The sequence below is a fragment of the Aulonocara stuartgranti genome (genome assembly GCF_965226115.1).
Source record: "Aulonocara stuartgranti genome assembly, chromosome: 22".
Lineage (NCBI taxonomy): Eukaryota > Metazoa > Chordata > Actinopteri > Cichliformes > Cichlidae > Aulonocara > Aulonocara stuartgranti.
In genome coordinates, this window is record NC_138957.1 from 36952807 (window position 1) to 36968814 (window position 16008).

Consider the following 16008-nt stretch of genomic DNA (forward strand, 5'->3'; position numbering starts at 1 on the left):
TAGAGGGTACTTTCCCCCGTGGGCTGTGTGACTCTGAGCGCTGCCTCATTCAGAGCATCTCTCTGTCGGACACGCAGCGTGAACTCGGTGTGATCGGGGAGCCGAGGCTTTAAAGGGATTTAAAATGTTCATCGTGGCTTTTCTGCTGCTGTGGGCTCCAGGACTAACGGAGAGCGCCGGTGAGTCCCCGTTTCTAACACAGGCTGTGCCGTTAGTCCCGCGTGTCTGTGGGTCGCTCTTTTATTGAGAAACAAAGAGAGTGAACCTGAGCCGGGCACGAGCCTGAGTTACGTGCTCAGCCAACGAGAGCCCGGATGTCCAATGTTTCTGTGTATTTTTATGTGTAATATCTTTACGCATGTTGGTGAACAGACTTCGGTGAACAGCCTTTACAAAGAGGTTAAATATAGAATTTAAAAAATATCTGTTTTTCAAGTATCTTCACAACTCTGTGTTATTGTACTGACACCAACCAGTCCTTTATCCCCACTTACAATCTTTTTACAGAACTATTGTAATATTTGCTCCCAGTTCTGCTGCTGTTGGCCAGCTTACTCTGACAAAAGACGTGTTTGATGTTAATGAGATTTGTTTAACTGCATAAATAAAGGTTATGTTAAAGTCGCTGCCAAAAACTGATCTAGCTTGTTACACGAATGTTGTTTGTGGCTCAAGATGACTTTGTGTCATCCATGAGGGAAGCATTTGACATGTTTCACATATTATAGCCCAACAACTTACTTATAGCAGTTTAAATACGAGCAGTTTTTGACAAATACTGGCACCGAGCCGGAGGGCGGCGGACAGAGTCTACGCACGTGTGACGGTTACCGTGGAGAAGCAGCGGTTAGTCTTTGTGCGCGTGGTAACACGTGGTTAACGGAAACTCATTCAGCATCAGCTGCACGCGCACAGACACGTCCGTTTGGTTTCGCGCCTTTATTTTATTTACTTTTATCGATCTGTTCATCGATAAAGTCCGGATCAGATGAATTTTCATCCTCATCGATACAGAGACGAGGAAGTAACTTCAAACTTTAACGCCAACATCTACAAATGACGTCACGGTAACGGCGGCCGCGCTCGTGACGTCAGTTCATCTTGAATTTTCACGTTATTTCCCGACTGAGCGTCGTGAACAAAGCGGGGTCCCACTCCCACGCGGTTCCTCTGAGCGGTGAGGTAGAAACAAGTGTCCACGAACCCGGAAATAACCCGTGATTATTTCACAGCGCACAGCCTGCGTGTTTATACTGTGTCACGGTAAAGGTGGCAAACTACAAAATACTGAGCAACACATAAAGTCCACGTTAAACAGAAACAGATGAAACAGACCGACAGTGACTCTCAGTGTTACCGCTGTTCTGACCCTCCTATTTAAACTGCTGTAAACATGTCAGCTGTTTCCCTCATCATGATATCCGGTCACTGTGAGCCACAAACAACATTCCTGTCACAAAGTCGAAGCTGCAGTCAGCTTTTGGCAAAGTGACTTTCATGTGTCCTTTAAAATGGAGTCTTTTTACCAACATAAGTGAAAACATTACACAGAAAACACAGAAACAGTTTTTGGCTCCATATCAGCTCAGCCTGAGTTTGGATTTCAAAATAAGAGCCACTTGAAATTCTGTACAATTTCAAAGTGCAATTATTTTGAAATACAAACTCAGAGTGACTTGATATTGATACTTGATACTGATTCAACTTTACCCAAGAAAACATGAAAACTAGCAGCTCAAAATAAAAATAAATAAGGAAGTCTTTGAAAAATATCATGTGCACAGAAAACGAGCCCACGCAGTCAGCTTTCTACACTCTGAAGAACAGCTGTCACTGCTGGATTCAACATCTGTTCTCTACAAGAGGAACACACACACACACACACACACACACACACACACACACACACACACACACACAGTCTGAGTAAAATACAGATGAAGGCTGATCAGTATCGGTACCTTCACAGCTGCAGTTTTGTCGCCTCGCTGGCAGGAAACGTGAAAAAGGAAATCACCAACGGTTTAATGAGAAGTGTCGGTTTCTAAAGAGGCTTAAACAAAGAGAGAGAGCAGACTCAGGATCGTGCACAGGTCAGAGAGGTGTCAGTTTGTGTAGCAGTAACATGACACCCGCTTTGCCTCAGACACCACTCTGTGTGGTGGCACCACCTCACTGCTCCACCTGAAGCAGCTGTCTGAAAGTCTGGTTCACACATCCTGGTTCACAGAAACGTGACGTTTAAAGCTTTAAAAGCACCGAGACGATGCTCTGCTGTTAGTTTGTCTCTACTTTTCTAACTGATCTGTGATCAGTGTGAGGATGTGGTGTGAGCGCTGCTCTATAAAGGTTAATAATCAACCACTGACGCTGAGCTCAGTCACAGTTTTCACTAAAGCGCCTCGTTTGACCTGCTCCGTCACCATGGTAACTAATGCTTGACGATGAGAGTTTGGATTGAAGTGAGCAGGAAGATTTCAAATTCAAATTCAAACTTTATTTGTCACATACACAGTCATACACAGTACGATATGCAGTGAAATGCTTACACAACTGCTCGTGACCTAAAATAAAAGACTACGATAGGAGAGGAAATAAATATGAAAATTAAAATAAAGGGTCAATTTAACTAGGAAGGAATAAAATAAAATATGAAAATTAAAGTTAAAAATAAAATAACTGTACAACAAAATACACAATATAGAAATATATAAGAATATATGAAGAAACATAGAACAATAAGAGCAGCTGTACGAGTAATAAATGGTATGAATAAATATAATGTGCAGGGTTGTGTAATCCACATGTGTAAGTGTCTTGTGCAGTGCAAATATGCTTAAAGTGATTTATTTAAGCGACTTGTGATAAAGTGATCCGATTAGATGACCACGCAGTGTAGTTGTGCAGCAGCTACTGGTGTAAACAAAGTCCAGAAAGTCCAGTGTGTGTAAGAACCACATGTGTGGGTCAGTGCTGTGTGGTGGTGTGATTGAGAGACCGTATCGCCTGCGGGAAGAAGCTCCTCCTCAGTCTCTCTGTGTTGGTCTTCAGGGAGCGGAATCGCTTTCCTGACCTCAACAGAGAGATCAGTCTGTTGTTGGGATGGCTGAGGTCCTTCACGATCTTCCTGGCCTTGGTCCAGCACCGCCTGCTGTAGATTGAGTGCAGGTCAGGGAGCTCGGAGCGGATGGTGCGCTCAGCTGACCGCACAACCCACTGTAGAGCTCGTCTGTCCTGCATGGTGCTGTTCCCGAACCAGGTTAAGATGTTTCCCGTAGGGCTGTGCAATATGACCAAAATCTCATCTCTTGATATAAAACATCTATCGTCCGATAACGATATAAATCACAAAAATGTAACATTTTCTGTAAATTCTGTGAATCTCGTGTTGCTGCAGTGTTTCCAGCTGGGCGTCGTGTACCTGGAGTGTTTTAACCGATGCATGAAACGATACATTTTTAGACATAAGTTGTAACGGCGCCGTTTCCTTTGTGAGTATTTATTACACGGCGTGCTGCGGGGAAAAGCCTGTTCTAACGTTTGAGTCTAAGGTTTATTTTTTAGCACCTGGCGGCTCTTTTTTGCTTCTCATCCGTAAACTCTGCATACTCTTTCATGTGATTCCGTTTATTTTGATAACACATAAAAACAGGCGCTTGTCCGTCCGTAGTGTGGTTATATTAAATATAAGAGAAAGACCGTGTGTCACCAGGGTGCCAATTTTAAATACACGTAGACATTGAGGGCTAGCAGGAGGGACCATGCGCTTACCTGCTGCTCTCTGGCAGGTAGCTCCATGCCCTCCTGGGTTTTAATTGCACCTTAGAACACACATGCATCAACATTACAATGAGCGGGTGGAGGGAGGTTTGGAGTCTTCTCCCACCCCCGTTCTCTGCGACCTGCTGGAGTGTGGGGCCTCCCTGCTGCTGCGGAGTCGGGGCGGTCTGCCTCTCCCCACCGCAGGGAAAAGGGTAACACCACCTGGGTCTGGGTGCAGTTCCTCCCTCCAGGGGCAAGGGCACCTAGACCCGGTTTGTAGAGTACGCTTGGGGAGTGTGATCGTGTGTACAGCGTCTCTTTATGTCTGTCTCCACGTTGGTTGAGTGTGGAGTAAGTGCATATGAGAGCATGAGGGTGGGAATGGATGTTTGTGTCTGTGTGTGCCTGTATGTCTGTGTCTATATGTCAGGTTGGGTGTCAGGCGCCACCTCTCTGGGGACACCTCAGGCCCTCCAAGGTTTGGAGGCCTATCTCCCCCTACCACCACTTCCCCTGCCAGTGGCGGACCCCCTCAGACATCAGTGCGTTGGTGGTTCTTTGTGTCCGGGGATGGGCGTCCAGGTACACACCGGCTCACTGCTTGGCGGCCGCTTATCGGGGTCTGGAGCCTGGGGCTCGCTCGGGCCACTTCGGAGGTGGGGTGCCCCCGGCCTCTCGGCCTGGGGCTCGGTCACTCAGGCACAGCTGGCTGCCGGCGGAGCTCACGGGCGCGTCACTGCAACTCCCCCTGGCTTCTGCTCCGCGGCTGCTGAGTGAGCCCTCATCTGGGACTCTCCTCAGCTCTTTCTGGGACAGTGGCGCGGCTGCCCCTCTGTTGGTCTTCCTTGGTCTCTTGTGTTCTGGGGGCCTCTGGATGTCTGGAGTTTTGATCTCCTCCATACCTGCTTCATGCCCTGGGGGACGGGGCTGTGGCCCCCCCACACCCTCTAGCAGATCATTACATGAAGGAACCTTTTAAAAACAAAAAACAAGCGCGTCCATGCTCACAGGTGTACACACGGGTGATCACACCCACAAACTACACCCTTTTTGGCTCCTACCTCAAAGCACACTGTGTTCTGTTGATCTTATGTGCTGCACAATAATGTTTAATATTTAGTATTTACTGTTATATTCACATATATCATTGTGATGTTGTTTATTATGTTCTCAACAGGTGATCCAGGTGATTGATAGATGTATTTTTTGTCTGCTTATTTTGTTGTTTTTGTTTTTTTGCCCTTTAGCCCCGTCCCTCTTCTCTGCTGTTTTTCTTTCAAAAAATAAAAAATAAATAAGAGAAAGAGAGAACTTTAAGAAAGTAATACAGCCACTACAGTGACCATCAAAGCGATGAGAAAATATTGCCGTAAACAGTTTATTTTGCTACACCATGAAACAAACGATAGCGTAAAATGAAACGATAGACGTTTTCATATCGTCATCCGATATATATCGTTATATCAAACAGCCCTAGTTTCCCGTCAGGATGCTCTCTATGGTGCACGAGTAAAAGTTCCTGAGCACCTTGGAGGGCAGTTGGAAGTCTCTCAAGCGTCTGAGGTGGTAGAGACGCTGTCGGGCCTTTTTCACCACGGTGTTGATGTGACAGGACCATGACAGGTCCTGCGTGATGTGAACTCCGAGGTATTTGAAGCTGTCCACTCTCTCCACTGGGCACTCGTTGATGACGGGGGTCTGGTAGTTCCTCTCCTGCTTAGTGCTGAAGTCCACTATCAGCTCCTTTGTCTTACTGACGTTTAGAAGGAGGTTGTTCCTCTGGCACCAGTTCTCCAGATTCCTAATCTCCTTCAGGTAGGCCGTCTCGTTGTTATCAGAGATCAGGCCCACCACGACGGTGTCGTCAGCAAACTTGATGATGGTGGTGGAGCTGGTAGTGGCCACACTCATAACGCAGAGAGCTTCGACTGATGCGACTTTATTCTCCCCTCTTTAAACCAGTTTGTGACAATATGGCGCCGTGAAAACTATAAAGACGCACAAACAAATGCCATTCTAACATTTAAGCAGAAAGTGCAGAAATGTTCACATTTTACTATGTAGAAAATTATTTTGATGAAGTCAAATCGTGACATTGACATAAATCAATAGCTTTTAAACAATTTATGTTACATTTAATAAAATGAATTAACGACGAGCTTTCTGTCTCTTAAATACATAAACAATCATTTGCAATCATTAAACCTCTTTCTGCTTCCAAGCGTGCTAATCATGCTGAACCAGCAGCAGCTCCATGCACATCTCTGACCACAAACAGATGACATGCATATACACAAAAAACGAATTCAACCACATTGAGTAAACTTTCAAAGCTACAGCCTGTGACAGATAAATAAAATACATAGTTCTGCTCAAGAGTTGGGAGTTTGCCTTGTAATCGGAAGGCTGCCGGTTCGATCCCCGGCTTGGACAGTCTCATTCGTTGTGTCCTTGGGCACCCGTTGCCTACTGGTGGTGGTCAGAGGGCCCGGTGGCGCCAGTGTCCGGCAGCCTCGCCTCTGTCAGTGCGCCCCAGGGTGGCTGTGGCTACAATGTAGCTGCCATCAGTGTGTGAATGGGTGGATGACTGGATGTAGTCCTAAGGACTAGTAAAAGCGCGATACAAATACAGGCCATTTACCATTAACCCTGCATATCACCTGATAGTTAAACCTTTACTCAAAAAGCATCTCTAGACCCAGCAGTCTTAGCTAATTATAGGCCAATCTCCAACCTTCCTTTATATCAAACATCCTTGAAAGAGTAGTTGTCAAACAGCTAACAGATCATCTGCAGAGGTTTATTTGAAGAGTTTCAGTCAGGTTTCAGAGCTCATCACAGCACAGAAACAGCTTTAGTGAAGGTTACAAATGATCTTCTTATGGCCTCTGACAGTGGACTCATCTCTGTGCTTGTCCTGCTAGACCTCAGTGCAGCGTTCCATACTGTCGACCATAATATCCTATTAGAGCGATTAGAACATGCTGTAGGTATTACAGGTACTGCACTGCAGTGGTTTGTATCATATCTATCTAATAGACTCCAGTTTGTGCATGTAAATGGAGAGTCCTCTTCACACACTGAGGTTAGTTATGGAGTGTAGCATGTGGGAAAGGTTGTTTTTAAAACAGTAAGGCTTCTGTTCCTACTGCTGAGGTGAACGGATAAGTCTTTTATGTTTCATAAAACGCACCCAGAGAGAGGCCTATTTCAAAAACATGAGTGAGATCTGCTGATGCATCTCACCTGTGTTTAATTAAATTTTCTTCTGTGACTTTCAGACACTCACTCCCTCCATTACATCTACACGGCGCTCTCCAAACCTGTCGGCCTCCCGGGCATCCACGAGTTCACAGCCATGGGTTTGCTGGACGGCAGGATGATCGACTACTTTGACAGCGAGCATCAGGCAAAGGTTCCCAAACAGGAGTGGATGAGAGACCGTTTACCTGCTGATTACTGGGATAAAGGCACACAGTCCCGCAAGAGCAAGCAGCAGTGGTTCAAGGTCAACATCGGCATCCTGATGGAGCGAATGAGGCAGAATGACTCAACCAGTAAGTTGTCGCTCCGTTTTAATCCTGACGCACACATCATGGTGTCCTCTCTGAATCTCTGTTCTTCTGATATCTTGTTCATTTCTGTCACTGTTGGTCCTTCAGCCCCTCACGTTCTTCAGTGGATGCACGGCTGTGAGGCTGAAACGAATCCTGACGGCACGCTCAGGTTTGTCCGAGGCGTGGACATGTACAGCTACGATGGAGACGACTTCCTGTCCTTCGATGATAAAAACGGAGTCTGGGTCGCTCCGACTCCCGAGGCAGAAGCCACCAAGAGGAAGTGGGACGGCGTCCAGGTGCTGAAAGAGTACACCAAGGGATACCTGGAGAACGAGTGCATCGATTGGCTGAGCAAGTTTGTGAATTATGGACAGAAGCAGCTCGAACAGAAATGTATGTTTGTCATAAATAAAAATAATATTATCATTTATTTATTTTTAAACATTGTTAATAGACTTTTTAGAATTAGTTGTGGTAATATGACCTCACATAATTATTGTGTTCTTGGTCAGTTTCATAGAAGCGCCTTCACTGATGGATTATTCCACTGTCACCGAGTCTCTTTCACGCACCTTTGAGACAAATTGAACCAAAACATACAAAAACCATCAAACTAGAGCCTCACCACGTCTGCCTCGTCTCACACAGTGTGCCAGACGCCACATAAACATCAAACCAACGCACTTATCACTTTCCATTTCCTCCATCCAGCTCCACCTGATCTGCACGTGTTTGCAAAGAACTCCAGAGTGCAGACAAACATCGTCCTCACCTGCCTCGCCACGGGCTTCTACCCCAAAGACGTCACAGTGACGATCAGGAGGAACGAACGTGTTCTGACCGCAGACGACGGCCTGAAGAGCTCAGGACTTCTCCCCAATAACAATGACACGTTCCAGAGGAGAGAGTACGTGGAGGTTTTAAAGTCTGACCCGGCTACATACAGCTGCGAGGTTTTTCACGAAGCGACCGGTGTGAGAATTTCTAAGAGCTGGGGTAAGAAACTGTCATGGTTGTAAAAATGTTCTTTTAACTGGAGACACAAACAGACTCTGCTGTTCACTGTGTAGGTTTCTTCCTGTCCTGTCATCTGATTGGTCAGTTTATGCATCAGTAACACAGCAGTGTAATACCGTGTGCTACCTGACATCCACAGGGGGCGCTGTTTCCCTCAGTGTAGTCATCAGCAGAGAGAGCAGTGCTGCTAGTCTGTTTAGAAGCTGCTGTGTTCAGCTTTAAGGGTCACATGTTCCTCACCTGCACAGCTGATTTTCACAGCAGCACAACTGAAAATGAACCAAAGGTGAAGTAATGTTCTTGTTTTGTGTGTTTAGAGCTCAGCCTGTTACCTGTTCCTGATGACGATGGATCTGCTGTCACTGGTCTGGTGGCAGCACTCCTGCTCGTGCTCATCGGTGTAGGCGTGATTCTGCTGGTCCTACGTAAAAGACGCAATAATGGTAAGAACGAACAGCCCGTGTGTCAGCACCGGGTGATTTTAAGTGTGGCGATGGCACCAAGAATCAGACCATCAAACAAAAGCATCTGACTTTACCCACTCTGTGTGTGTGTGTGTTTCTCTGCATGCATGCAGAAACACAGCAGATGAGTTTTAATGCTTGCTGTCTGTCTGTGCTCGCAGGCAGGAGCAGCGCAGATACACCAGAGTCGCAGGAGTTGAACGATGTTCGTCAGGAGTAACAGTGAGTTTCTCTCTCATCGTTCTCAGATGTTTTATTACCTACACGTGTCGATTCTCTGCCCTCAGATGTGTAACTGCCTCCGAGCGTGCACGAGTCACAGTGAAGGCTCATAAGATGAAGCACACAATGAGGCGGTGTGCATGTTTCACGGAGTTTTGTGTGTGCTTGTTTTCTGCACAGTGTATTTATGTTTCATGTGCACATGTTAGTGAATGAGGCTCAGAGTGAGTAATAGCACCATCACCGTCTCTGTCGCCTCCTCTGAGCTGAGGACAGCAGCTGTCCTGACTCTGCTTCCTGCTGTTGTTGCTTGCATGATGTTCCAGATGTTCACAGCTGGTCAGAGGTCTGGACTGCAGGTGGACTTTCTCCTAAGAGTAGATGCAGTCTGCAGTTTAGCATCGTCCTGCTGAAACATGAAAACATCGTCTGGGTGGATGCTCCAAATGCTACCTACCTGTCAGCACTGATGGAGCTTTTCCAGATGTGCCAGCTGCCACACCCAGAGGCACTGATGCCCCTGGAGGTGTGGCAGGTCTCACCACCGTCTTTAAACTTCGTGCTGCCATCACTGTGACACTCTTCTCCACCCACTCCACCCTGCTCTTCTTCACCTCTCCTGTAAAGGAGGAGGAGAACGCCGCCAGACTGACCAGTTAACCTGATGAGTTTCAAACTGTTCCTCCAGCTGTTTCTTTTAACTCAAACTTCCTTTTTTTGTTTACCTCAAACTGACTCTGAGACGCATCACTGCTCAAATTGAGCTAAAGTTTGTATCAATGGGGTTTGCTGGTTATGAGTAACTGAGCATGTAAAATAACGCTGCTGCGTTCATCCCTGCAGATGGAGATCAGAGCTTCCACAGAAGCACATCGAGACTCGGTGGGACCAGATTTACTGAAACAACACAAACATTTGTTGCACTTTACAGGTGGATCAGCATTAAATGGGATTCCATTTAATTCAATGGATGGGTTTAAAGAATTGTTAATGCCCCTTGCAGCCAAATCTACGGTGGCCCTGAGAGGTCCAACTTCAACAACAACAACAACAACAACAAAAAAAGCAAACAGAAAACACTGCAGAAGCAGACCAAGCACAACCACAGTGTTTCTGGGGACGCAATAATGTGACGGACCGGCTGAGGAAGTGACAGAAACCAAAAGATGTGAAGAGTTGAACTGAAACACGCTTAAAGAAAGCTTTAAGGGTTAATCTGTGAAAATAATGTAATAATAATGTGTGTTTTAATCACATGATTCCTGTAACACATGTTTGCTGTTGGGGGGCAGAGCAGGTCATACAACTCAATTCATTTTTATTTATATGGCACCAAATCACAACAACAGCCTCAATGCGATTTTTCTGCATTTTTCTGCTTTTGTTGTGTTTTGTGTGTTTTTGAAGCTGGCGGCACGGTGGCATTGTGTTTGGCACTGTTGCCTCACAACAAAATGGTCCTGAGTTCAATTCAGGCAGTGTTTCTGTATGAAGTCTGCATGTTCTCCCTGTGTTTGTGTGGGTTCGTCCAAGGACATGCAGTTTGTAAGGATAGCTTAATTGATTAACCTACATTGCCCGTGAGTGTGAATGGTTGTGTGTCTCTGTGTGTCAGCCTTGCCACAGGCTGGTGACCTGTCCAGGGTTTACCCCGCCTTTCGCTCTATGGCAGCTGAGGCTCCAGTGACCCTGAAGTGGATGGATGGGTGTTTTTAAAGCTGCGGTGCGCGTCACGTCTCAGGGCAGTATCAGAGTTTAAGTCGCACGTCAGTGTTTTTTAAAGCAGCTCAGAGCCTGAGAACATGTTTGGTCTGACATGATGCTACAAAATATATGTGCTTTAAGTTTACACATTTTGACCCACAGCGGTAAAATTCTGATGACGCGGTGTCGTCACACGGTTGGGTGGGCGAGGTGTGCGCACACTCGTGGCTGCGAGAACTCGAGAACGAGGTGATGTAGGACGTTGCCGCCAGTATTTTCTAAACTGGTAACTAAAGACGGCACAGGTTTAATCATCTTTGTTTCTAACATACAGACCGTCACTGTGGTATCATTAACGCTAACCGTCACGCCATCATGAGGGTGAGCAGTTAGAGTACATGAAACACAACTATGACACTGATTTCATGTTTTAATAAATCGGTGGAATATCTGCTGTATGACTCTGTGACTTTGTGTTTTCACTGTGTGATGATGAATAATGACGAGGTCAATAAAAGCAGGACTGACAGGTGTTTAACATTTAATGCTTTTAATTTGAAAAATGTAATGAACGTTAATATTTCTGGGACCAACTTTTGTTCTGTGTGCAGGTCACTCGTTATTCTGCTGTGGTTGTTTTAAAGTGCTTTATAAATAAAGGTGATGATGAATAAACAAACAAACATAACTTTACTGTTGTGTTTTTGTTCCACTGTTAAATATTTAGATATATTTTAGGAAGCATAAAACAAATGTTACAGAGTTTTAATGCTTCTGTATTTTTATTTTCTATAACTAATAAAGTGAAATCGATGAGTTTCTGTCCTGAACATCTTCTGAGGTATTTTAATGGCGCGTTTCTTTGACACTACTTCATTCTAGTCGTTGCTTTTTACCCTAGTACAGATATTTTACACACGGAGTTATTTTGGAAAATATTTTTTAGAATAAAGACTTAAAGTGATAATAAATCTTTTTTTAAGTCAGAGCTGGCTGTGTTTGCAGTCATTCATTGAACTTAATATTTATGGATGCATTTTGCACTGCTCTCTTGCACAACGTCTGTCTTACTTGTGTCTGTTTTAACTTTAAATTTAGATTTTACTTTAGTTTCTATATAATGCTATATAATGATGTGCTACGTCAGCGGTCTCCAACCTTTTTTGCGCCACGGACCGGTTTATGCCTGACAATATTTTCACGGACCGGCCTTTAAGATGTCGCGGATAAATACAACAGAGTAAAACTAGTACCGGTACCTAAAAACAGAAGATTTATTCATAACACACGTGAAAAGACCCAGGAAAACAGAGTAAACGATCAAAACGATAACAAAATAACACTGAAAACCGATAAAAACCCTGAAAACCACACATTTCACACCTGAGCCTCAGCTCTCGCGGCCCGGTACCAAACGACTCACGGACCGGTACCGGTCCGAGGCCCGGGGGTTGGGGACCGCTGTACTACGTGATTGCTAGCGACACAGCTATGTTAGCATAGCATTAGCACAGTGAAGCTGGAGGATGAACGCTAACTTTTTTCCACTAAAAGTTAACGTGAAGGTTCCTGATGGTTAGAGACAAATGCAATCGCATGGCAGGATGCTGTAAACGGACCAAACTTCAGTCAGGAGAACAACTGAGATAATCCATCCACAATACGAAGTTAGTCATTCATATACTGCTGCTGGGCTGTAGTTACATCGTAAGGGTTTAAAAACTGAGCTTTAAAATGAACAGTGATGATAAAAACCGAGAGAGGCCGACAGGGATCACTGACTGTTTTTAGGGGCTTGTTCAGATTAAATAGAACAAGATACAAAACATTAAAACAAGTTAAAAACACAACAGCCTTAATAAACAGAGGGTAGTTTGTACCTGGAGGCAGGATTCATACGTCATCACGTAAAGATAAAAACGAGTCAATAAGGGACAAACATGCAGCTCTGTCAGAGCAGAGGAGGGAGCTGAAAATGTGACGTCGGGAGATGAAGCGCAGCTGATGTCACCTGGAGGGAGTGGCTGGAGCAGGAGGACTCTGTGGTGCTGTTTCCTTTTTGCTCCCAGGAGGAGCTGGTGCAGTTGTTCCTGAGGTAAAGGTGCTTCTGAAGAGTATAGAGTGAAAACAAGACAACGTCCAGCCTTTGCAGCTGTGCCGAGAGCTGCACCTCCCAGCTCTTTATTCATGAGTCATGTTCAAGCCAACAAACACACACACTGACAGAAGCTCCGTGCACATGCTTATATTACACTTTCAGATTAGACACGACGAGCTGCGTGCTTGTTCTGTACATCCAGTAACATGAGCCTTCATATTGTTTCAGAAGGAGAACAAGAGCATAGGATAAAATCTCGTTTCTCAGGTTACCACGTTTATGTGTTTACTTTTGTGCCATGTTGTTCTGAAAATGAAATTAAAAGGTGTCACATTTACAGAGTTCATGATGTGTGCTGTAATCTGGCAGTCCCCTCTGAAGCGTGTCAGCCTTTCTTTCTTTCATCGCTCTCGTCTCTTGTCCCTGTTGACTCCGTCCTCGTCACTTCCGCTTGTCCTCCTCTGTTCTCCCTCTCCTCCTTCCATCCACTCCCCGTCTGTCCATCTTTTCCTCCCAAAGCGGAAACCAAACCCTCCCTTCTCACGGCTGACAGCTTGGAGTCCTCCCGCAATGGAGGTCAGAGCATCGTTCCTCTTCCACCCGTCCTCCCCCTCTCCCCCCTCCTGGTAGTGCATTCTCTCCAGAGAGTGACCCCCAGGGAAGGGCGACAACGGCTGGGCCATCAGGTCTCCTCTCTGGGCCTGCAGCAGAGCTGCTTCTTCCCACGACTGGTCATCCTCCTCACCTGGCTGGATGTCTCGAGGCCACTCGGCCCAGGCTTCACTCCGGACGTCCCCCGGCTCTTCCAGAGCAGCCTGGAGGTGCAGCAGGGTGGACTCCAGCTCAGATCCACCCACTGTGGGCAGGAGGGCGGTGGGAGGATAAGGGTATGATGTGACGGGGTGTGGGATGGAGGAGAGGAGGGCGAAGGAGAGGAGGGCGAGCTGCGAGGCACCAGGATGAAAAGAAAGTCTCATCTGGAAACAGAAACAGACTTTTATCAGCAGGTTACTGATGTGTTTATTAGCTTTGATCAGCTGATGATAACGGTCGAGAGAGGAACTGAAATATTATTAAACAAAGGGTAAAAATACTGCATTTGAAGTAAAAACCAAAAGAAAAAAACTGTGAACATTATTATTGAGTTTGTCTCATCACACACACAAACCCTGAATCTGCCTCCGCCCAGTAAACAGGAAGTGCTGTCAGTAACCAGATAGAATAATGAATATTTGTACGGAGATAAACAACGTTTAGAGAAACTTCTTCAAGCTGACGAGTTTTATTTTTTCAGCAGACACATATTCAGTACTTAAGTAGAAGTACAGATACCAGTGTTAAAAATACTGCAGTATAAGTCAAAGTACTGATTATACTGCAGTATTCAAGTAAAAAAAACAATATCAGTGGAAATAAAACCTTTAAATCAGTTTAAATTTTAATTGTAATGAAAGAACACGAGCAGAGAAAAAGATAAAACAGCAGCTGTTTTACATGGTAGACGCCGACTCCGCCTGTAACCTCCACCACAGTGCAGCAAACTAACCCTGCAGTTTTAAGTGACTCAGTTTGTTCAGCAGCAGCTTTCACCCTGTGAAAAACATCATGTCACACAGATTTAGCAACATGAGCATCCTTCCTTTAACTCTAAGCTTCCTGTCTTTTCTCCCCCTGAAATAAGCAGCTGCAGCACACTGTGAGACAAACACACAAACTGTGTGTTTGCTGATGTTTGTTGAGCTCATAGAAACGCTGCCTTTCAAATTACCTGACACTTTAAAAACGTCACTCCCCTTCTGTAGAGCGAGCTGGATGCTGAAGTACCAGCAGTGGTTAAATATGGAAAAATAAAAACTTTAACCCCTGACTGTGGCCCACAGCTGTTCCTCGTTCATCTCATCTTACCTGGTGATTAACAAACAAACAGGATTTCCTCTCATGTGTTTCTGTTTAGGCTCAATTCAGTTTGATACGTAAAACATCAGCAGTAGAAAATACATTTTGTTTAAAAAACGTAGGGAGTAAAAGTAAAAAGTAGCCAGAAAAAAGTACTCAATTAAAGTTCAGATACCTGAAAATTCTACTTAAGTACAGTAACAAAGTAACTATATTTGCACATGTGAAAAAGGCTTCTTCCTGTTTGTCTTTCACAATAAAAGCCTTCAACATACCATGGTGAGCTCACAGTAGAGAGAGATCTCGCTCACAGCTCAGTTTGTGTCTGAGATAAACTCCAACCTTTGGTTTTAATAGTTTTGATATATTTCTAATATTTCAGTAACCTGCATGAAAAGTTCTAAACTGACTGAAACGCTGTTTCTCGAATTAATCTGGAAATAATTCACTGAAAACACCAACGAAGAAGACACACAGCAGAAACCTGCAGCCGTCTCTTACCTTGCTCCGTGTGCGATGACCTGCTCTATCTCCTCGAAGAATCTCCACATCTGACCTTTTTAAAAACTGCCCGCTCTCCTCTGCCGCCCCGCCGTCGCCCATTGGTCACTCGGCCCTGTGACGCATGAGAAGGCGAGCGCCGACCATGATAACCTTCATACTTTCTTCTGAGAAACGATGACCCACTTCATCACAGAGGCCCAGCGAGTCATGGCAATTATCGCCGTTTGATTGTTGAGGGTGACTCATTAGGACATTTCTGAGGACGGCGAGGGATTCCTTCCTTATACCGCCGCTCGTTATGAATGTCAGCTCGCTGGGGAAACACAGACACACCTGAAAGAATGTCATTCATGATGAGGAATCGTCTCTGTGACGGATCCAGACCTCAGACCGAATGATGCTGCGCTCAAATTACTGCCAATTATGTGACCACAGATCTGCTGAGAATTGATTTCTGAGAAAAATGCTTCACCTCCGGCCTTTTAATGATTGAAAGGAGAAAGTCTGTCACTGTTTCCATCACATGCACTCGTTAAGTAGTTCGAGGAACACGAGGAAGTCGATCGTTCATTAGAAAAACAGTGAATGTGATCAGGATGTGATGCCAACGAATGGTAAAAATGAAATATGCTGTTTCAGATCATACAGGCGAGGTCATGGTGGTGTCCTGTTCCTACCATGAGCCTCTCGTCAGTGAGAGCAGAGCATGAAACTCAACAAGCTCTTAGGTTCATGCTAAACAGACAAACAACTCGACACGTCACAGGAAAAACATGAAAGC

At 45.2% G+C, this 16008-nt stretch overlaps 2 protein-coding genes across 3 annotated transcripts; one reads left to right on the plus strand and one right to left on the minus strand.

Moving 5' to 3' along the window:
- The first annotated feature begins 47 nt into the window (after positions 1-47).
- LOC309699518 (class I histocompatibility antigen, F10 alpha chain-like) lies at positions 48-11417 on the plus strand. Of its 2 annotated transcripts, XM_082522581.1 has the most exons (7): positions 48-179; positions 7044-7319; positions 7425-7715; positions 8034-8318; positions 8657-8782; positions 8965-9025; positions 9869-11417. In XM_082522581.1, the coding sequence occupies exons 1-6, from the start codon at positions 125-127 to the stop codon at positions 9021-9023; spliced, it is 1092 nt and encodes a 363-aa protein (XP_082378707.1). In that variant the 5' UTR covers positions 48-124; the 3' UTR covers positions 9024-9025; positions 9869-11417. The 2 variants fall into 2 exon arrangements, with proteins under 2 accessions (XP_082378707.1, XP_082378708.1); XM_082522582.1 differs by having other exon boundaries at positions 8965-11417.
- Positions 11418-12989: 1572 nt separating this feature from the next.
- On the minus strand, positions 12990-14648 carry qrfp (pyroglutamylated RFamide peptide). Its single transcript, XM_082520315.1, has 2 exons — positions 14596-14648; positions 12990-13804 (listed from the first exon to the last, which is right to left on the minus strand). Exon 2 carries the CDS (start codon positions 13802-13804, stop codon positions 13229-13231), a length of 576 nt encoding a protein of 191 aa, XP_082376441.1. The 5' UTR covers positions 14596-14648; the 3' UTR covers positions 12990-13228.
- Positions 14649-16008: the final 1360 nt, after the last annotated feature.

Coding starts and splice junctions, on each gene's coding strand:
- LOC309699518 (XM_082522582.1), top strand. CDS start 125: ATGTTCATCGTGGCTTTTCTGCTGCTGTGGGCTCCAGGACTAACGGAG. Junction 180..7,043: donor AGGACTAACGGAGAGCGCCG/GTGAGTCCCCGT, acceptor TGTGACTTTCAG/ACACTCACTCCCTCCATTAC. Junction 7,716..8,033: donor GAAGCAGCTCGAACAGAAAT/GTATGTTTGTCA, acceptor TCCTCCATCCAG/CTCCACCTGATCTGCACGTG.
- qrfp (XM_082520315.1), bottom strand. CDS start 13,804: ATGAGACTTTCTTTTCATCCTGGTGCCTCGCAGCTCGCCCTCCTCTCC.